This window comes from Podarcis vaucheri (assembly GCF_965113315.1).
Source record: "Podarcis vaucheri genome assembly, chromosome: 7".
NCBI lineage: Eukaryota > Metazoa > Chordata > Lepidosauria > Squamata > Lacertidae > Podarcis > Podarcis vaucheri.
In genome coordinates, this window is record NC_138765.1 from 70,623,756 (window position 1) to 70,646,255 (window position 22,500).

At 44.9% G+C, this 22,500-nt stretch overlaps 1 protein-coding gene and 1 long non-coding RNA gene across 3 annotated transcripts; one reads left to right on the top strand and one right to left on the bottom strand.

The window, feature by feature from the left end:
• Positions 1-136: 136 nt before the first annotated feature.
• Positions 137-6,687, bottom strand: LOC309536259 (arylacetamide deacetylase-like 4). The gene is made up of 4 exons (XM_082230294.1): positions 6,444-6,687; positions 3,582-3,798; positions 1,594-1,657; positions 137-1,124 (listed from the first exon to the last, which is right to left on the bottom strand). The coding sequence occupies exons 1-4, from the start codon at positions 6,618-6,620 to the stop codon at positions 350-352; spliced, it is 1,233 nt and encodes a 410-aa protein (XP_082086420.1). The 5' UTR covers positions 6,621-6,687; the 3' UTR covers positions 137-349.
• Positions 6,551-20,873, top strand: LOC309536538. 2 transcript variants are annotated; one of them, XR_014221594.1, is made up of 3 exons: positions 6,583-6,687; positions 14,685-14,772; positions 20,482-20,873. It is a non-coding gene; the product is annotated as an uncharacterized lncRNA (long non-coding RNA). The 2 variants fall into 2 exon arrangements; XR_014221593.1 differs by lacking the exon at positions 14,685-14,772 and having other exon boundaries at positions 6,551-6,687.
• Positions 20,874-22,500: the final 1,627 nt, after the last annotated feature.

Genomic DNA, 22,500 nt, shown 5'->3' on the forward strand with positions numbered 1-22,500 from the left:
TTATGGTATTTGAAAACAGAAATGTTCATCAACTGAGACGTTTGAAAACCAAGGTACCACTGTGTTAGTGAAAACAATAGAGAAATGCATTATATTAGAGCAAATGGCTTAGAATCATGTGTATATTAGTCAAAACTCCATACGAAGTAAAAGTATTTATTACGAAAATTTCACACTAAAGTGCTGGTGAATTTTCATGAGCAACTCCCTGCTGCCCCCAAGAACCACAAATCACATCAGAATTGTGGAGAACTGAATATAAGATTGGAAAAATGAGAAACTATCAGTAGCTGAAGTTGGCAGATTCTCCCCTCCTTGTGAATCACCCACAAATTCAAGAGATTTGCTCTCATAAGTTTTTGACAAAATCTATGATGCTGTCCATTAATTCAATTGCAGCGGGGAATGTGAAGACACCTGAGTCAAAGAGGCTTATCACCCCATGAAACCCATTCTCAACATGGAACCAGCTGACTTTCACCCCATGGTCCTCCAGACGTTTCTTGTATAGCAGTCCATCGTCTCGTATTATGTCGTACTCACAGCTCACAATTAGGGTTTCAGGAAGCTTCTGGATGACAGAGTCCTCAGCAAAAAGGCAAGAAATATCAGGTTCCAATAGCTCTCGCAATTGCCTATAGACTTCAGGTTCATAAGGAGCAAGTGGGACTTGTTTGTAGCCTCTCACCTTAAATCTCTCTGGGAGGTTGTCCGGACTCACCCACTTCCCGTATTTCAGCCTCATTGAATCTGGCACGTGAGAGCCCTTCAGGAGCTGGCCTGCCAAAGAAGTGTCCTTTCCAATATACTTCAAACCAAAGTAAACAACACTTTCCCGGAACAAGATGGGCATTGAGTTGTTCTGTTGATGGCAAGGCAGGTTGATGTCCATAGCTTGTGTATTAGGATAGATGAGCACTTGAGCCCGTAGTTTTGGAAGGTCTGATCTCTCCACCAGTTTCTGGGCAACAACAGTAGCATAATTGCCCCCTGCACTGTCCCCACCAACGATGATCTTGGAAGGATCCACCCCATGGGAAGCTGCATTTTGAATTAAGTGTATGGTAGCAGCAAGGCAGTCCTTGTACTGAGCGGGAGGAAGATGCTCAGGAGACAGGTGGTAGCTGCAGAATAAAACAGAAGCAAAGAGGTAAGCTTCCAGAACCTTTTCCAAACGCTTTCATGATCACATAGGATTACAAGAAGAGCCTGCTGGATCAGTTGTAGCAGATACAATGCAGGTGAAAGTCAACTGGCTTACGCCCTTAAAAAACTGTCTTTACCCGCTAGCAAAAGAGTGTAGGGAACGCTGGGGAAGCAGAACCCTGCAGGATTGGATCCAGCTGGTGGAAGACCATTTGCCACTTGCAACTTTCCCTCCTCCTCCTGTTTAGATGCAGGGGGCATTTCCCAGTCTCTTCCTGATTGTATGTTTAAAAGCCCTAACTGAACTGGTTAGCTCTAATTTTCAATCACACGGGAGCCTCTTTCTCCTGCAGGGAATATGGCCAGGGATGCCAGCCTGAAATACAGCAGCATGCTGGGCCCCTACACTCTTTCCCTACGAAAGGCCATGGGGTTGTGCTTACTTACCCAACAGACACAACCACTGAATCAGTCTCCTTGGCAATCTTGCTGCAGACATCTTGGTAAGACTCTAGCAAGATGAGAAGGAAATTTTAAATAGGGAGGTAATTATCTGCTGCCTCCAGTCTTGCCTTAAAAAGCACATTTTTGAGCAGCAGTCTTCCGATACATAATGTATTTGTACATCCAATTTTTACTGACATAAACCTTTCTGTGCACATGTGCACATCACGCAGCTCAAGTACTGCATTGTAAGATTCTGAGAACTGCAACTTTGGAAGTATGAGTGACTTTGGGTTCACAAATTGTTTTGCAAAATGCCAGTTCGATAGGTTCACCTATAAAAGAAAAGTGAATCAAATTACACCTCCCTCCCCCCCAAAAAAAGTTCAGGTATGATGGTGTTTCTAAGATAGAGAAGCCATTAATAACTTATATAAACTAACAGATGTTTTCTGGTGTATTCTAATGTGTCTACAAAGTTCTAAAGGTAACAGAAATACAGCTGGGTTGAGCTCAGTGAATTATCTGTCTCTCAAGATCGAACTACCCCAAGGACTGAGGCCTCGTGTTATTCATTCTTTTCCTTCTGCAGTTTCTCTCTCAGGGTGGATCTACATACAGGGGGAAAACACACACGCTATAAATAAGACAGAAATTAAATTGGTATAACAAAAGAGAAAAAATCCCTATGGAAAATCGTGTTTTAAAATTTCCTGCTCTCTCACGCCATCTGGTGTTGCATGTCTATAACGCATTCAAAGCGTTGTTTTTTGACTAATATAGCTGAGTCTTTATTCTATACTGATTTTACTTGCTCTGTGTATATAGTACATTTAAGTTTTATTTTCCTGTTATATTTTGCTGCAACTGGATTGTGAAGAGACTTTCATCACAGGGATCTGGAATTGTAGCATCAAGCTTTTTTTGCCTTAGTAAAACTTTACTAATGAAGTATACTGAGCCTGAGTCATTTTGGAACCCCGTGTCTTTCTGGAGCTGTCTACACTGCTGACCCCACCATGCCACTCAGGTTGAGTGGGACATGAATTTTGACCAAAAAAGCCCCCTAGCTTTAAGAGATATGTGGCACAAGTCCAATGGTTTGCAACCTTGCATTTAATTAACATGTTATAATTTGTGTGCAAACTTAGGCCAATTTTCAGAAACAGGAAAAAACAAATTGTTATCAGAACCTCTGAAATCCCCACCTCAAAAAAATCTCTCCAGTCATCATGGTCAACATTCAGGGATAATGGCTGTTGCATTTCAGGAAGCCAGATCTGCAAGGGGCACGGGTGTCCCCCCAAGCTCCCCACTTCTTCATGTGTCATTTGATCCTACCATTCCTTCCTCCCACAGTTGCTACTTTACAAGTTGTAAATGGGACTTGTACCCAAGAGTGACACTGTTAATTGGGTCAGATGTGGCCAGGGGTGGCCAGGGGTGGGAAGGTGGCTGTGTTGGTAAACGGAGCGATCAAGAGCAGCAACCTCGAGTTATTATATACATGTTTGTGAACCTCTTTGAGGTTCTATAAAATCAAGTGGTATTTGTATTTTATAAAATGAATCAGCAGTGGGGCGGGGCTCTGTCCCTCACCCAGGGGCTGCTTGCTGTAATGTAGCTCCCCTTATCCCCAACCATTGACCAGTGGAGATGTGAAATCTGGGACACCATGATAACTAGAGCCTCTTTTTCTTTGTTTCTTCTGATTGACATAAGCCACCATATCTGCATATAAGTCAACATACGGTAAACCAAAGCATACATGTGCCCCTTGTCTCTTCAGGAACTACCACCGACACTCTTTTATTTCAGCTCCGTAAACCATGGGTTTATTGAGTTTAATGGGGCTTGCCTCATTAAACTCACATTAAGGCTCACAGTCTTAATCTCTTACCTAGTGCTTTTTTTCTAGAAAAATAGGTACCAGTACTCGCCATGAAGTTTTACACTTTTTAACAACAACAACAACAAGGCACTGCTCTTACCAATGCTCCCAATCATCCCAGCACCTCCATGAAAGAACACAAATCCTTTCCTTGGGCCAGCAGATGGTGCTTTGGGCTGATAAACCCTCACAGGAACCCCATCAAAATGCAGATCTTTGGCAGAGAGGCTGGGATCCATTCTTGGATTCCGGAAACTCAGGAGGAAGCGGGTAAAGGCAAACTGGCTGCAGACACCCATCAGTTCAAGACACCTCGCCTGTTAGACAAAGGAAAAGTCTCATGAAAACAGTGCCTACAAACTGCATCCTATTCACCATGGGGTGTATCCAACTAATTCATTCAATCAATCGAACAATCAATATTTATGACAGTAATCAGCCAGCATAAGTATCCAGCTTTTGTTGTTGTTGAGTCGTTTAGTCGTGTCCGACTCTTTGTGACCCCATGGACCAGAGCACACCAGGCACTCCAGCTAAGTCCTACTTAAAGTAGACCCATTGAAATGAATGAGCACATGTTAGCCATGTCCATTATTTTCAATTGGTCTGATTAGAATGGGACTATCATTAGAGGCAGCCCTGGGTCACAATGAGTGATACAATGGTTTGACTTGATGCTGAAACTCAAAAGCTTTCCTAAACCATGGTTTATTTAGCCACCCCAACCCAGACACCAGCCAAGGTACAGATGCAAAAGAAGCCAAGCTTTGGAGAAACAATCCACAATCTGCTTGTTTGCCTATGAGACAATTTGTGGTTTGGTAAAGAAACCATGATGTAAACAAACCATGGCTTAGTGTGAATAATATATTTGTCTCTGTTTGTATCCCTCTATCGGATGAAAAGAAAGCCCTTTTTTAAATTTTATAAAACATAATATCCTAATCTCATCATCAACAACAACAAGCAAACTCATTGGTTTTACTGATTTTTTTTTGTATGTTGTATTAAGCAGTATATGAATTACTTAAATATATAAATTATTAGTAGTAGTATAAAATACAAGATAAAAACACAAAAAGTTGTTCTTGAGATGTAGAAGGTATTAAGATTAAAAAAGGCAAAACCAAACTTTTTGTAAAAAATATGAATGATGAGAGTAAAAATAAGTTACAAGATGTGTCAGGTCCACAGATTGAAAGGAATGTCAAGTATCTAGGTGTATGGTTAGCAGCAAATAATATAAAACTATATAAAGATTTAAAAACCTGGGAAGTATTTAAAAACCTGGGAAGATATTAAAAGAAATTTGCAAATTTGGGACAGAATTAAACTTTCACTGTTACGTAAAGTGACAACTATAAAAATGAATCTATCACCAAGAATGTTATTTTTGTTTCAATCAATTCCGGTGATTGGCAAGACAATGTATGGCAAAAATATATTTCTAAATATATCTGGCAAGGGGCAAAACTGAGAATAAAACACCAAATATTGATAGATGCAAAAGTCAGAGGAGGTTTCTCCCTGCTGGATATGAGATTATATTATGAAGTATCTTGTCTTTGTTGGTTGACAGAATGGATGACATTGGAGAACCCACATATCTTAGATTTAGAAGGTCTTGGTAATAGTTTTGGTTGGAACACCTATTTGTGGTAAAAGGTGAAAGAACACAAAGGATTAACAAATCACATAATTAGGGGAAAAAATATAGAGCCTGGGATAAATACAAAAACTGATTCGAGACAAAAACACCACTTTGGCTCTCACCATTGGAAGCCATAGCAGTAAAGAAAAATAATATGATAGAAGGTTAGACAATTTATAGAAATTTATTAAAACAAGAGGGAGGAGAGTTTAAATTAAAATAATTTAAGGATTTATCAGGAAAGTTAGCAACATGGATACAATATCATCATTTGAATGAAGTATTTAAGAAAGACTCGAAATGAGGGGTTGGGGAACAAATATAACAACTGAAGAGAGATCTGTTGGAATGTAATGAAGTGCTGTCTAAAATGTATAAGATATTATTGGATTGAGAGACAAAGGATGAGCAAGAAAAATCTTCAATGATACATTGGGCAATAGATATTGGTTATAGATGTGGAAGTGTGGGAACGATTGTGAAATACGGATAGAAAATTTACAGCATGGTATGGTGTAAGAGAAAACTATATGAGTATGTTATATAGATGGTATCTAATAAACTGGCAAAAATGTATAAATCAAAATCAAATAAGTGTTGCAAATGCAAAGAGAAAGAAGGTACTTTCCACCATATGTGGTGGTCTTGCAGTAAGGTTAAAGCTCACTGGGATATACAATGAATTGAAAAAGATGTTTAAAATAACATTTGTTTTTTAAAAAACCAGAAGCTTTTCTTCTAGGAATTATAAGGGTAGAACTATCTAAACAGTATACAAATTTATTCATGTATGCGACTACAGTGACAAGAATGTTATTTGCCCAAAAATGAAAAGAAGAAGAAGTCCTGACGAAAGAAGAATGATTACAAAAACTCATGAACTATGCAGAAATGATGAAACTTACCATAAAAATAAGAAATCAAGATAACAAACTTTTTATAAAAGAATGGAAATGGTTTATTGAATGCGTACAAATAAGTTGTAAGCATTGGCAGGATTATTGTAATAACCTGCAATTTCATAAGAGTAAATAATTAAAGCAGATGAATAAAAGAATACGTTAACGTAATTTAGAATATAATATACAGGAAATGTAAAAAATAAATGTAAGGAACTACAGAAAGAGGAAGAAGGAAGTTCAGTTTTGAAACATTAAAATGACTGTAAAACTATTGAAATGTATATAAATGAAAATCATTTTTTAAAAAATAATAATAATAAAGATTATCATCATCATAATTTTTAAATCACATTTTACATAAGAATGTAAGAATAACATCACATAATGGCTCAACAATTCCCCAACTTACCGCAATGACCACCATAATGACATTGCAGTGAATGACCCGAAGCTTTAATGGACAATCAAATCCAGATGGAATTTTACTCCTGGAAAGATCATAATAAATTGCAAAGGAGAGAAGCAACAGGAAAAGAATCCCTATAACTCCAATCACCCCAAGCAGGAGGCCCAGAAGAAGCTCCATTTCACTGTTCCAAAGAGTGCAAGGGAAACATTGAGTCTACACTGCCAGAATTTCTACTCCACCCAAGGTATCCACTCTACTTAATTGTCTGTAGGCTGGTTGATGAAGTAATTATAAATTAGCACACATACTTCCAGGAAGAAATTTCATCCATCCAAACACTACCAGCAATTTAATGGGTCTTAGCAGTAGCACAATGTGTGGTGTTCTTTTCAGCTTAATGAAGTCTTTAGTCAGAAATGGTGGGAGTAATTGTTGAATATTGAAGAGGACTAGTGTGCAATGCCCAGCCCAAGATTTCCTACTCTTCAGACCCGAGTCCCATTCCTACCAAGAGATCCCCAGGGTGGAACCTAAACCCTTGTATTTTCAAAGCATGGGCTCTTCTCTTAAAGGCACGGTCCTCATAGCGAAATGCAAGTCCATGCTAAGATGAATTATACCTAAGACTACCGGATTCCAGATATGTTATTATTAATTTAGCGTATTTCTTAACACCCCCACCTTTACCATGCCATATTTGTAAACATGTGTGTTTCCTATTTTTCAGAAACAGGATGTGGAATTAAATTGCATGTATGCCAAGGGGGAAAAAAATCTTCTGCATGACATAATTGTTGGTAATTATGGCTGCAGTCATGATAAATGCCTTTTTTTCTTTTAAGGTACTGAACTTCAATACAGCCAGGAAGTGGAACAGGGCTTTGAATCCTTCTGATTCTTCCCCCTTTATGTCCCCCTGTCAACAGGTCTTAAAGGAGTTCTTGTTGTTGTTGTTGTTGCTGTTGTTGCTACCATCCACACACGAATTACAACAAGAAGAAACTCAAAATATCAAAAGCACAGGAAGTAAACCACAGATTGCTAGAGGAAAAGGGCAGGATTATTCCTGCCTTAATGTCGAGCTTTGCACCGAACAGGGCCATCTTTACGAGGGGGTGCAAGGGGTGTGGGGCACCCGGGCATTCATTTTGTTGGTTTTGGCCCAATTTTCTAATCCTCTGGAATCCTGATTCTAGGAGCTACCCCTCCTTGTTTAGTGCCATCTGCAAGTTGGATGGGCATCATCTCTATTCCTTCATCTTGGTCATTTACCAAGACATTGAAGAAAAAACAGTCCAGCATCCACTTCTCACAGCATTCAATTAGATGCCTATGGGAAACATGCACAAGACATGAGCACAAGAGCACTTTTCCATCCTGCAACTTCCAGCAACTGATATGCAGAAGCATTGCTGTTAGTAGCTATTGGTGGCATGTAACTGGCTACCCTAGAAGTCCAGGAATACAAAATACATCAGCCAGATTACTGGCTGCAGTTCTGTTTAGAAATTGTAAAAAGGTAAAGGTACCCTTGCCCGTACGGGCCAGTCTTGTCCGACTCTAGGGTTGTGCACTCATCTCACTTAAGAGGCCGGGAGCCAGCGCTGTCTGAAGACACTTCCAGGTCACGTGGCCAGCGTGACGAAGCTGCTCTGGCGAGCCTGCACCAGCGCAGCACACGGAAACGCCGTTTACCTTCCCGCTATAAAGCGGTACCTATTTATCTACTTGCACTTAAGGGTGCTTTCGAACTGCTAGGTGAGCAGGAGCTGGGACCGAAAAATGGGAGCTCACCCCGCCACGGGGATTCGAACCGCCAACCATACGATCGGCAAGTCCTAGGCACTGAGGTTTTACCCACAGCGCCACCCGCGTCCCAATTGTATAGCCCCCATTTTCAAACATCTGCATGAGTTGCCAGTACATTTCTGGACCCAATTCAAGGTGCTCAGGTTGGTGTTCACAGCCCTACATGATTCAGGCCCCAAATACCTGCATGACGGCCTCCTTTGGGGTGCTGGCATTGCTCATCTAGTAGGGCAGGGAACTCTGAATCTCAAGGTGGTGGGTTCAAGCCCCACGTTGGGTGAAAGCTTCCTGCATGGCAGGGGGTTGAACTAGATTACCCTCATCGTCCCTTCCAACTCTACAATTCCCTACAGGCCCTTTCAGGTGCTAAGGTGGGCGAAGGGGGCTCTCTTGGTAGCTCCACTGCCCTCAAAAGCTCAGGGGGCTTGTACAGGGCATTCTCTGTGGTGGCCCCTAAGTTGTGAAAATTTCTCCCTGCAGAGGTTCAACTGGCACCTTCAATAGAAATCTTTCAGGTTCTTCATACTTCTTTAGTTCTTCATACTTCAGGTGTATATTTTATGAACCCCACTTTATTTCTGTGACTGTCAATTGCTTTAAACTGTTTTTAATACTGTGCTTCATTCTGGAGCTTTGTGCTGCTCAAGACAGGAAGCTGGGTTAGACTGCAGATGTGTCAGAGGCATAATTTCCCTAGCTTGCATTTTGAAGGGTAATTATGCTATACAGGTCGCAATCATAATAAATGATTCTATCAGGGGATGATTAGCTGCTTGTGCTTAAAATGGTGCCCCTTCAGAGTTTGTGCGGCCCCACAAACCTCTGTGTGTGACAGAGCTCCTCAGACATGTCTGCTCTAGTCACTATTAGAGTCCGACAGTGGCTGTTTGCGGAAACGCCTCCAACAAAGAAGTTCCTTAACGGAAACACGTCTCCTGGACTCACGACGTGACAGCTTCCGACGAAGCATGGGTCTCCCTGCAGTTGCTTCTGACACCTCCCCACTATTTTCGCTGGACGTGTCTCTCACCCCTTTCTCTCCCCTGCTTCCTGCCTGCGTTGCTGCGTCTCTCTCAGTATTACTGAGATCCTCCTCCAGAGACCCCGCGCTCCCCCTGCTGGTCCCTGCTTTGGCTGTTGAGTCTCTCCCCGTCTCTGGGAGCCCTATCACCTCCTTTCCCTCTGATGTCAGTTCCCTGACATCCACCTCCCCTCCAGGGCCCCCTTCCCCCCCGCCCCCTCCCTCTCCTCTGGGCGGTGAGGAGCTGAAACCCCGAAACGAATCCTCTTCATCTTCAGACGTCTCGAACATTTCCCTCCATCGGTCTTCGTTCCGACTCACTGAATCCTCCTCCACCTCGGAATCAGAGAACCCCTCCAACTCCTCTTCTTCGTCGGTGGTGGCGAAGTATTCCCTCCGGAACCTCGCCACTGGCTGGGGTTTACGAGGGAATCTCTGATGAAAAGTTTCAATTAGAACCTCGTCATCTACATCCTCTGCCCTGACCCAGGTGTTTTCCGACTCCGGTTCCCCTTCCCACATTACCAAATACTCTACTTGCTCTCCCTTCCACCTGGAATCTAGAATCTCCGCTACATGGTAGCTGTGTTCTTTTTCCTCCATCGCTGGTCCCCTATTGACCCTCCCCTCTCTGTCCCCTATATACGGTGACAGCAACGATCTGTGGAACACTGGGTGCAACTTCATGTGGTTCGGTAACCGGAGTCTGAAAGCCACTGGGTTGACCTGTTGCGTGACTTCAAATGGGCCCAGTCTTTTGGGTCTTAACTTCTTACAACCTCCTTTAAATGGTAACCCTTGGGTGGACAGCCACACCTGGTCTCCCACCCTAATGCTTTCCCCTTCCCTTCTGGTTTTGTCTGCCTGCCTCTTATATTCCTCCTTCGCCCGGTTTAAATTAAGTTGGAGTTGGCGATGGATCGCTTCCATTTCTTCAACGAACTGTTCTGCTGCTGGAACGCTCCAGTTCTCCCCCTCCCCCCCTGGGAAGGCTCGGGGATGACACCCGTGATTGGCCAAAAAAGGGCTCATCCCCGTGGACACGTTCTCTGCATTGTTGTAAGCAAATTCTGCCAACGCCAGCTTCTCCACCCAATCATTCTCTCTGTCATTAACATAACACCTCAAATATTGCTGGAGGACACCATTAGCTCTTTCCGCCTGCCCGTTGGTTTCTGGATGACGGGCAGTAGAGAAATTAACCTCTACATGCAGTAAGCTCATGAGCTTCCTCCAGAACCTGGAAGTAAATTGTTTCCCTCGGTCCGAAACCACCCTCAAGGGGGCGCCATGCAACCTAAACACATTTTCCACAAACAATTTGGCGGTTTCTTCTGCTGTGACCGCATGTGAGCAGGCTATAAAGTGGGCCATCTTGGTTAACAGATCTACCACCACCATAATGGCTGTTTTCCCTTTGGACCTGGGCAGATCAGTCATGAAATCTATTGCCACTGCCTCCCACGGTCTTTCCGGCGTGGGTAGTGGTTCTAATAAACCTGCCGGCGCCCGCCTCTCCCCCTTGGCTCGTTGGCATCGGTCACACCCTCTCACATACTCCCGTACATCTTCCCTAACCTTGGGCCACCAGAATTCCCTGGTAACCAGCCACATGGTTTTGTGTTGCCCAAAATGCCCTGCTGTGGGGTTATCGTGCAGTTGCTTGAGTACCTTTTCCCTCAATTCCCCTTCAGGTATGTATAACGCTCCCTTGTAGTACAACGCCCCATTTCTCTCCTCAAAACCCCCGGGTTTGTCTCCCTCCCTCCTAAGACTCCTGAGTTTGTCCTGGGCGTATTCATCCTGCCCCGTTCCCTCTACCAGTTCCCTTTGCCCCACCAATGCCGCCCCACACACCCAGCGGTCCTCGGGAATGACATGGGTCTCTTCGGGTGCACCCTCTCCCTCCAAATATTCAGGTTTGCGTGAGAGAGCGTCCGCCCTAACGTTCTCCGGGCCTGGTACGTAACAAATCTCAAAGTTAAATTTGGAGAACTCCTGGGCCCATCTCAACTGCCGTTGGTTGAGCACTCGCGCAGTTCTCCAATACTCTAGATTCTTATGGTCCGTGCACACTTGCACCTTCTGTTGTGCACCAATTAGTAGGTGCCTCCATCTCCGGAAGGCCTCATAAATTGCAAGAAGTTCCCGGTCGTACACCGTGTAGTTCCTCTCAGACTTGTTCAGCTTTCGCGAAAAGAAGGCACACGGTCGCCACTCTGACCCCTCCTTCCCCGGCTGCAGAAGAAGCACCGCCCCTATGGCTCTGTCCGACGCGTCTGTTTCGACCCTCAGCTTTTTTTGTAAATCCACATGTAGAAGTTGTTCGTCAGAGGCGAAGGCCCTTTTCAGTTCCTCAAACGCTCGCTCCACCTCCCCCGTCCAAACAAACTTCTTTTTGCTGCTGAGACAGTCCGTGATGGGCGCCGTCAGGTGGGCGAAGTTTCGGATGAACTTACGATAAAAGTTTCCAAACCCTAGGAACCTCTGCACATCCTTCTTGGTCTTGGGTGTTTTCCATTCCAGCACCGCTTGAACCTTGCCGGGGTCCATGGCCAACCCCTTATCTGACAAGCGGTACCCCAGGAATTCCACCTCCTTGGTATGAAACTGACACTTCTCCAGTTTCACCCACAGTCTGTTGGCTTGCAGCCTGCTCAACACTTCTCTGACGTCTCTCACATGTTGCTCCTCATTCTCCGAATACACCAACACGTCATCTAAGAAGGCCACGCAATTCTTGTAGAGCAAAGGCCCCAGTACGTGGTTCATGAAAGCTTGAAAACACGCGGAGCCTGTTTGTAATCCAAAAGGCATAACTAAGTATTCAAATGCCCCCAAAGGGGTGAACATGGTGGTCTTCCATTCATCCCCTTTCCTTATACGTATCAGGTTGTACGCCCCCCTTAGGTCCAGCTTTGTAAAAATCTTTCCCTTCCGCACCCTGGTCAAAATATCATCAATCCTGGGCATAGGAAAAGCCGCCGGCTCGGTCACTGCATTTAAGGCCCGAAAGTCACATACCAGCCTCGGCTTGTCCGTGTGTTTTTTGTCCACAAAAAACACTGGGCTACCCCCCGCTGCCTTGGACTCTCTGATGAAGCCTCTCTTCAGGTTCTTGTCAATGAACGCTCGCAACTCCTGCATTTCCCTGTCTGACATGGCATACAACTTGCCTACAGGAAGCTGTGCTCCGGGGAGTAAATTGATCTGGCAATCAAAGGGTCTATGCGGAGGTAGTTGGTCAGCTTCCTTCTCGCTGAACACGTCGCTGAGATCAGCATACTGTGGTGGCACCTTCCCCTTCTCCATTACTTCAGTCCCTGCCAGGGTGGCTTGGGCCCCTGCTGACCCCTTTTCCCCCCTGCAGTGTTCTAAGCAATGTGCGGAACCGAAGGAAACCACTCTTTGATGCCAGCCCACCAGCGGATCATGTAGGGCTAGCCAGCTCATTCCCAAAATAATGGGAGCACCTCCCAAGGTGGCCACATTAAACGCTATCAGTTCTGTGTGCCTTGCCACCCTCATTATCATTGGGATGGTCTGCAAGCTGACTCCTCCTCCCAACAGTTCCCTGCCATCGATCGTGGTCACCTGCAGGGGGTTGCTTAAAGGGATAGTCTGTATCTGGTGTTCAGCAGCAAACTCCTTGCTCATAAAATTGCAGGAGCTGCCTGAGTCCAACAGTGCCTTTATTTTTAGGGGGTGTCCATTTTGCAGCTCTAGCGACACTTCAATCACTAGAGCAGGTCGAGGAGCTTCTGGCACTGGCACTTGGGGAAGGGGCACTTTCACTGCTCTTTGGCCTGGCTGCAGTGCCCTGATGGCAACCAGGCGTTGGCTTTTACCGGCTCCGTTTCTCCCTGCTCTTCCCCCTCAACAGCTCCCACCATTCCTTGCCATTCCTTCCTCTGGGGGCAGACTCTGGCAAAGTGGCCTGGCTGTTGGCAGAGATAGCATTTCCGGGCTCCCTTTCCCTCCTTCTTCGCCCCCTCACTGGGCTTTGAAACTGCGCGCGCGCGGGCTGTTCCGATTTCCATCGGCTCTGCCGGCGGGAAAGCTGGCTCAGGAATGTCTGGAATGCGTAACTCCTTCCAACGTTCCCCTCTCCCTTCCCGCCTCTCCAAGGCTCTTGCCTCCTGGCGCGCTCCAATGGTCAGCGCAGATTTGGTCAGCTGATCCATAGACACCGCCCTGGGGCTCCTGGCCAGCTCGTCTTTCACAGCTGAAGAAAGACCTTCTTCAAATAGCATCTGAATGGGTGCTGCCGATAAATCCCACCCCAATCTGTGAATCAGCATGGTAAATTCAGTCCAGTACTCACGGACAGATCTGCTTCCCTGCTTGCAAGCCATTAACTGTCTGCGCACCACCCCTTCCTCAATGTCGCTGGAAAACATGATATCCATTGCACGAAAGAATTTCATAGTGTCCTTTAGGATATCGTTGTGCGTTGCCATCAGGGGTCGAACCCAGTCTCGCGCGCCCTTCTCAAGATGCCCAATTACAAAAGCAACTCGAGATTCCTCATCAGGGAACTCATCAAACTGGACATTCAGGGCATATTGCATTTCAGTCCTAAAGGCATGGTAATCCTTGGGGTCCCCCCCAAACTTCTGCACCAATCCTGGTACCTTTCTGGGGAACTGAGTGGTTCTCCCCTTCTTGTCTGCATCCTGAGCCCTCCTCTCCTCGAGCCTCGCCGTCTGCAGCGCCAGTTGGACCTCCAATGCTCGGTATCTTTCTTCCAAGCTTGGATCAGCTCCTCCCCCTGCTACTCCGGCTCCGGCTGGGTCGCTCATGATGCTTTCTCCTGCACAGGCAGCGTACAGAGACTGTCGGACTGCTATCAGGGGATGATTAGCTGCTTGTGCTTAAAATGGTGCCCCTTCAGAGTTTGTGCGGCCCCACAAACCTCTGTGTGTGACAGAGCTCCTCAGACATGTCTGCTCTAGTCACTATTAGAGTCCGACAGTGGCTGTTTGCGGAAACGCCTCCAACAAAGAAGTTCCTTAACGGAAACACGTCTCCTGGACTCACGACGTGACAGCTTCCGACGAAGCATGGGTCTCCCTGCAGTTGCTTCTGACACCTCCCCACTATTTTCGCTGGACGTGTCTCTCACCCCTTTCTCTCCCCTGCTTCCTGCCTGCGTTGCTGCGTCTCTCTCAGTATTACTGAGATCCTCCTCCAGAGACCCCGCGCTCCCCCTGCTGGTCCCTGCTTTGGCTGTTGAGTCTCTCCCCGTCTCTGGGAGCCCTATCACCTCCTTTCCCTCTGATGTCAGTTCCCTGACAGATTCCATCCATTTAATTTATTTAATAAAGGTAAACAACAATTACAGATGGTGAATGAAGTCAAAGCTACTTTATAACTTTGAGGGGGTAATAGTACTTTTTGCATTCTTATAGAACATGGACATCCAACACCGGCTACAGATTTGCAGTATTTTGGCATGTTTAAGATGTCTCATGGAACCACATAAAAATCTGAAGCAATGTGAGCCATCAGGATATATATTTTTGTGTATTATTTATTGAAAAAGGAAAAGTACAAGATTACAAACGTACAGATAAAACAGGAAGAAACAAGAAATGGTGCGCATGTAGAAAACAAAACAGAACAACAGCAAAAATGATATATATCAGGATGCATGCAATAGTATATGAGATACTCATTTGTTACATTGAGCTGCTCAAAGTTTATTAGCAACTGTGTATGAAAACTGGTATGTAATTTAAAAATATAATTTATTCATTAAATTCATTTGCCACCTGTCAACAACAGGGCAGCATACGCCAATCAAAGCAATGCATACAATGAAACCATACCAATATACTGATTTTAAAAAAAATACTCTGCTTTTACAAAAAAACAAAAGCAAACCAAAAGCCCATGTTTAATATTCAAAATGTCCAAGAGCAGGGAACTGGACGTTGCTGAGAACGTACTAACACCAGCCTTCAGGTGGGACATGGGGGAACAGAGAACAGGGCCGGACCTTCCATTTGGCAGAGTGAAATGACTGCCTCAGGTGGCAGATTCAAGGGAAGCAGCAGCAGCACATGGCTGTCCCTCCTGTGCCTCCCAATGATTGCTCTGTGGCTGCTCAGCCTGTCTTGGGAACCCAACTCTGGCTTGCTGCCTCGGGTGCTGTGGAGGATTCTATCCCATCACCAGTGCAAGTAAGATTCAGCTACCAGCCCAGCTGGCTCCTGCCCCTGAAATGGGAAGGGGGTGCCATCTTGAAGTGGTAAAATGTATTGGGCAGGCCCTGGCTAAGGGAAGAAACTTCAAGAAGAGGAGGAACAAACTTATGGCCCTCCAGATTTATTGGACTCCATCTTCCACCAGTTCATTAAGGGTTCTTGGAACTGTAGCTCTCTGAGGGGTGAACTACACTTCCCAGGGTTCCTTGGGGGAAGCCATGTGCTTTTTTTTATTAATGTGAACTTCATGCACATCCCTAGTCCTGAATCTTCCCATTCTCCAGGCTTCATTGGATGACCCCCATTAGATTCTAATATCATGGGAACTTGGGGAATTTGCTATTAAGTTGAAATTTGCAAGACCCAGGACCAGCAATTAGGAATCGCAAGCTATGTGGAATCCAATAGCCAACCTATGTAGCTTGAAATTGCTTTGCCACCTTTGCAGCACCTTCTGCATGTTTTCCTGTGGTATTTTTAGAACTGGGGTCACACAAGGCCCTCTGGGACAATAATTCTCACCTCAGACCAGTAGTTCCAAGGAGGTGGGAGAACGTACACAGAAGGCTCAGTGTTTGGTTTGAACAAGGACGGCTCAGTTTGTCGATCAGCTACAAGCATGACAGTGTTTCCGCATAGAAATAAGAAATGCTGCAGATGGGGGGGTAGGAAAAGAAAGGTTGGTTATTCAAGCACCAAGAAATCAGGTGATGCCATAATGACTGGTGTTTGTCTCAGAGGCTGGTTGAGAAAGAAAGACAGTGCTTTAAAATGTGGTACTGATAATATTAGAAGGAGGCTGTTCAGTGCAAATTTGCACACAGGTCGTAGAATCATAGAACTGAAGAGTTGGAAGAGGCCCTGAGGATTATCTAGTCCAACCCCCTGCAAGACAGAAATATGCAGCTGTCCCATATTAGATAGAGAGCCAGTGTGGTGTAGTGGTTAAGAGCGGTGGACCCATAATCTGGTGAACCGGGTTCGCGTCTCCGCTCCTCCACATGCAGCTGCTGGGTGACCTTGGGCTAGTCACACTTCTCTGAAGTCTCTCAGCCTCACTCACCTTGCAGAGTGTTTGTTGTGGGGGAGGAAGGGAAAGGAGAATGTTAGCCGCTTTGAGACTCCTTCGGGTAGTGATAAAGCGGGATATCAAATCCAAACTCTTCTACTCTTCATATGTGGATCGAACCCACAACCTTGGTAATATCAGCACCATGCTCTAACTAATGGCTCAAATCAATTTTACAACTTTCTTCTCTTTTCTTAGTGCTAAATGCATAGTCTTTAAAAACAAATCATTATTCAATGCCACTTTGTTATGTTTTGAGCCTTCAGGGCGCAGGCAGCATTTAAATCAGCCTATGATTCTGTCTCACAGATCCTGGGGCTCTACAGATGTTTTGTCTCCAGGGAGACAGCTGGAGCTGATGGGGGCTGTAGTTCGAAACCTCTTGAGGACACCAAACTGCGGAAGGATGATTTGAAAGTATCCCAAATTCACCTTAATAGACCCTGCATCTTAGCTGCAGTTGCAATGGTCCACTGATGTGGTATCTATTGCTTACAAGGTCAGAAATGCCCCTTTCAGGTCCGGATGTTATACAGCTCTCCTAGCTGCACCAATGTACAGTGTACAGCTGTTATCACACAGCACCAAGGTGGAGAAACTCATGGTTCTCCAGCTGTTCTTGGACTCCAGCTCCCATAAACACCAGACAGCAGGGCCAATGGCCAAGGATGATGGGAGTTGTAGTCCAGCAACATCTGGAAAACCACTGTTGCGCCACCAGTCACCTGGGCTGTGGTGTTTTTCATGCTCATTAGAATTTCTCATCCTGACATTTTTTTTGCAGATACTGACCTATGATTTCAAAGTATTGGTTCTAGTACTGTTGCTTTGATTGGCTTAGCTAGTTGTATTCTCTAGAACTCCTAGGTTGACTTTGTTGGGGGGGGTGCTAATCATTTGGCACACTCTAGGAGCTGAAATGAATAAATAAATACCACTGAAAAAGCCGGCTGACATTTGTGATCTGGCTGTCAGATGACGTTCAGAATTAAAGCATTCAAATGAAGGTTCAGAGTTGCCTTTTCACCAAAGATCAGTGATCTTTTTAGATTAGTTCAAGGACCTTGTGGCAATGTTTTATGGGGGGAAATGTAGGAATTAAGCTCAGTTTTGCAGAGGTTTGTCCACAGTATACAAATGTTTCTCAGGGACATGGCCGGCTATTCTGGTTTTGATGTCAAGAGGTTATGAAATTAAGTCCTGCATTGCAGAAGCAGTCAAGTAGAGCAGGTAAGGAGGAAGGGAGAAAGGGAGCAGCCCATCTGGGTAAAAGGTGAGGTGTCATAACTGGTACTGTATACAAGATGGCTAAGGCTCTCATGCATTCTTCTGTGCACCGTTTCCCTATATTGTGTCCTCTATTCCAGGAATCCCTGTATTGCAGTCAAATTATACAGGCCTGTGTGGTGTGTAATTAAGCAAGTGTGTGTGGGCAGAACAGGTCAAATTTTATTTGGTTACTTGATAGGTAGTATGCAGTGTTGCAACAGGACAGATTGCTAGGCAGCTATGAGAGTGATTGGGTGCTTGAAGGAATTGAATGAATGCTTCTGCAAAATTGTTCCATATAAGATCTGGTATTGTTCATGGGACTTAATGCAGTATAGTTATCATTCAGCTGATTGGTAAAGGTAAAGGGTAAAGGGAACCCTGACCATTAGGTCCAATTGTGGCCAACTCTGGGGTTGCGGCACTCATCTCACTTTATTGGCCAAGGGAGCCAGTGTACAGCTGCCGGGTCATGTGGCCAGCATGACCAAGTCGCTTCTGGCGAACCAGAGCAGCGCACGGAAACGCCGTTTACCTTCCCGCCGGAGCGGTACCTATTTATCTACTTGCACTTGGCAGGAGCAGGGACTGAGCAATGGGAGCTCACCCCATCACAGGGATTCAAACCGCTGACCTTCTGATTGGCAAGTCCTAGGCTTTGTGGTTTAACCCACAGTGCCACCTGCGTTCAGCTGATAGTTTTGTGTTAAAAGCTTTCCATACGCTCACTATACTGTAATGGATATAAGCTATTACAGTCGTACCTTGATTCTTGAACGCCTTGGTACTCATACGTTTTGGGTTCCGAACACCAAAAACCCGGAAGTAAGTGTTCCGGTTTTTGAACGTTCTTTGAACCCAAACATCTGATGCAGCTTCCGTGGCTTCTGATTAAGTGCAGAAAGCTCCTGCAACCAATCGGAAGCCGCACCTTGGTTTTCGAATGTTTTCGGAAGTCGATTGGATTACGTTAGAGAACCAAGGTACAACTGTAACTGGGAAAAGCCAATAAATGTCCCTGTGTGAAGCTCCTTCTGAGGAGTCCCTCCCTGGACCACCTCCTGGACCATCCTGGGATCTTCAGATGAAGGGTCATATACAAATTTTAATAATGATGATAATGATGATGATGCAAAGTCCAAAAATTTTGCCTGGTTTCCAGTATTCTATTAAGTAAAGCTAGAATGTTTATAGCAGGCAATAATATGATTTTCACTCAGTGCACGTAGCCTATGTATGAGCCATACAGTTGCTGAGCATAGCTTCAGTGTGTGGTTTGATAGTGTGTATGTGTTTTATAGCCTCTGCTCTACCCCCTTGGCTCTTTCTCATGTTATCTAAGATTTATATGCTGCTTAATTAAAAAGGAAAAAAAAAATCTAAGTTGCTAACACGAAATAATACAGAATATTCAGAAAACACCAACAAATCTAAACTTTAAAAACAAGCAGGCATCACGCAATTGTCAACATATGGATAAAATCAACAGCTCTGCATAACAAAATCACAGGACTGTCTACAGAGAAGAAAGACATAGCAGGCATCAGAAAGCTATCAATATCAATAGACAGCAAGTATGGGTGTAGAGGTGATGCAGCAATTAAAAGTGACTTTGTATCAGATGCAGAGCAAACATTGTGGGCAATTGTGAAAGTGCCGATTCCAGAGATGAAAGTGGTTGAGCAGGAACCTATTGGGGTGTGGTGATCGTCCAAGAAAGCTTTTCCAAAATTGTAGAGGGTTATCAGTGTTGAGGTTTATTGAATTTCCCCTGATAAGAAGTTGGCAGCTCATGCAGATCTTTGATGTGTTGTAATATGCTGGTGGGCACCAGAGGGAGATCAGCAGTGGGGGAGGGGCGATCCGCCCATGGGGGCGCTGTAGCGATCAGTGCATGTGGTGAGCTGCCGTCAGAGTCCGCCTGGAGGATGCAAGCCCCACGCTGCCTTTTCGGGTGCGCTGCAGGCCAGGCCCAGCGGTAAGTGCCAACCCCCGCGGTGTGCCATTTTGTCACACACACCCCTCAAGAATGACACCCAGGGTGGGCTGCATCCCCCAAAGCCCCCTTCCTATGCCCCTGATGGGGGTCTCACTTCTGCCAGCAATTCTGCCAAGGCATTCTGTGTTAACTGCAATTTCCAGACCCAGCACAGTGGAAGCCCCACAAGGAATGCATTGTGATGTAGAAATCACACACCTTCACACGTTTCCCCAAGAAATCACACACCTTCATATATTACCCATAAGGAACCCATGTTGATAAATGTGTTCCTAAAACCAGAAGTGTCATTATGTGCCAAAGAAAACCCACACCTGACTTTATCACAAAAGTTTGTCTTTATTTACTTTATTTTGCTGTTTGCTTTACATAAAGTTATTTGCCTCCGCAAACCTTTTATTTTACTATAATTGTTTCGTTACACGTCTTTAGAAGGATACAATCTCCATGCATCTTATCTGAACTCAATAAAGAAATTGTAGAGAAACATCAATTGTTGTTAAGCAAACCATTGAAACGATGTATAAATATATATTCCATGTAGTTTTTGTTTGTAACTGTATTTTGGTCGTAACAAAAAGCAATGTATCAAAAGGGACTTGACCACAGATTTCCCAGAGGAGAAATCTTCTGATCATAACCTTCTTCCTCTGCAATTCCAGGAACTTTGCATCAACACTGAGCCTGCAGCAAACAAGAAGAATTAACTCCCATATCACACCCAGTTTCTAAAAACTGGACTCCATTGTTTCCCTGGAATCCGACTATCAACCTACCTTTTAAACCCACCAGGACTCTTTTGCACCTTCCTTGCCTGTCAAATGTAAATTAGTTTGCACCTGTGTGTTTTTGTTTCTGCACCCGTGTAATCATTTTTGGGCCCCTCACCTATGTACCCACATATAACCCAATCTCTCACACCCACAACCCAAAAATGTAGTGTGCCTACCTTACCATAGTAAATGAAAGTGTTACTCACCTGTAGATGGGGTTTTTCCTTTTGCTGTGCCTTGGGGGTACCCAGTTGCAGCTGAAATAAAGGATCATAGCTTAAGGCTGCCTTGTTTTTGTCTCTTTGGTTGCTGGCTTTTCCAAACCTTGATATTGTAATTTTTCCATCAATAGGACCACACAACACCACCCCCACAAGTTGATGGGCATTGCCGTTCAAATGGTGTGTGTGTGCCACGTATTGTGATCATGGGGCAGGGCTTAGCTGGGCCCTCTGAATGTTTTCTTCAAGTTGGCACACCTGGTTGAGAGTTACCAATGCCTAGACCAGGGGTCAGCAAACTTTTTCAGCAGGGGGCCAGTCCACTGTCCCTCAGACCTTGTGGGAGGCCAGACTATATTTTGAAAAAAGAAAAGAATGAATTTCTATGCCCCACGAATAACCCAGAGATGCATTTAAAATAAAATCACACATTCTACTCATGTAAAAACATGCTGATTCCCGAACCATTCGCGGGCTGGATTGAGAAGGCGATTGGGCCGCATCTGGCCCCCGGGCCGTAGGTTGCCTACCCCTGGCCTAGACTAACATACCCTCCCACATTTCTCTGATGAAAATAGGGATGATGATGATGATGATGATGATGATACAATACCCAACTGACTGGGTTGCCCCAGACACTCTGGACAGCTTTGAACATGTATAAAAATGGAACAAAACATTACACGTTAACAAACTTCCCTATACGGGGCTGCCTTCAGATGTCTTCTCAAGGATGTATAATTGCTTATCTCCTTGGCTCGGGATTCGCATAACTCCATACCCTCCAACATTTCTCCAATGAAAATAGGGACATCCTAAGGAAAGGGGGACACTCTGGGATCAAATCAGAAACTGGGGCAGATTCTGTAAAGCCAGGACTGTCCCTGGAAAACAGGGACACTTTGAGGGTCTGGACTAGTCTGGTCAAGCTATTCCAGTCCACGAACAGACAGGCTGTTGTTGCTGCCAAAGGCATTCATAGCCACTGAGGCAGAGTTCCTATCTTCTAACCTGTCCCTAAAATGCCTATACTGTATCTAAATGTTTCCCCTCCATAGTTTCTGCAACTGTTTCTGTATGAGGCTCCAGTCACCACTAGATGGCTTCTAAGCATGGCAGATTGCAACAGAAGCAACAGATATTGCTAAACTTCTAATCACTTCCCAGCATTTGCCAGAACAAAACATACAGGGTCACTCCCACTCACTGCAGTGTTTTAATTGTCCTCGGTGCGTTTTGTTTTGCTTTGTTTTGTGTTTTGTTTTGTTTTGTTTTATTAAAAAGGGCAAGATTCAGTCTTGCAAATGTGTAGCACTTCAAACATGGGTTTCTGTGTTTGCTTTGCACGATGCCAAGACTGGGTGGTGGCAACTCTGACAGTCATGTTGCAGTTTCTTGGCATTCAAGGCCAATCTGAAGTGAGTTGGTTGTTGTTTCATTTATGGTCGATTCCCACCCACCTCCACCATTTACATAGGTCTCCACATCATGCCAATCCTGAAGCTGAGGCTCCAATACTTTGGCCAGCTCATGAGAAGAGAAGACTCCCTGGGAAAGTCCCTGATGCTGGGAAAGATGGAGGATACAAGGAGAAGGAGACGATAGAGGACGAGATGGTTGCATAGTGTTCTCAAAGCTACCAGCATGAGTTTGACCAAACTGTGGGAGGCAGTGGAAGACAAGAGTG

Bases quoted from the DNA above. Each gene is read 5' to 3' on its own strand.
- LOC309536259 (XM_082230294.1), bottom strand. From the start codon at position 6,620: ATGGAGCTTCTTCTGGGCCTCCTGCTTGGGGTGATTGGAGTTATAGGG. The intron at 3,799-6,443 runs GTAAGTTGGGGA...TTTGTCTAACAG, and splicing joins TCATTATGGTGGTCATTGCG to GCGAGGTGTCTTGAACTGAT. The intron at 1,125-1,593 runs GTAAGTAAGCAC...TTTATTCTGCAG, and splicing joins TCAGTGGTTGTGTCTGTTGG to CTACCACCTGTCTCCTGAGC.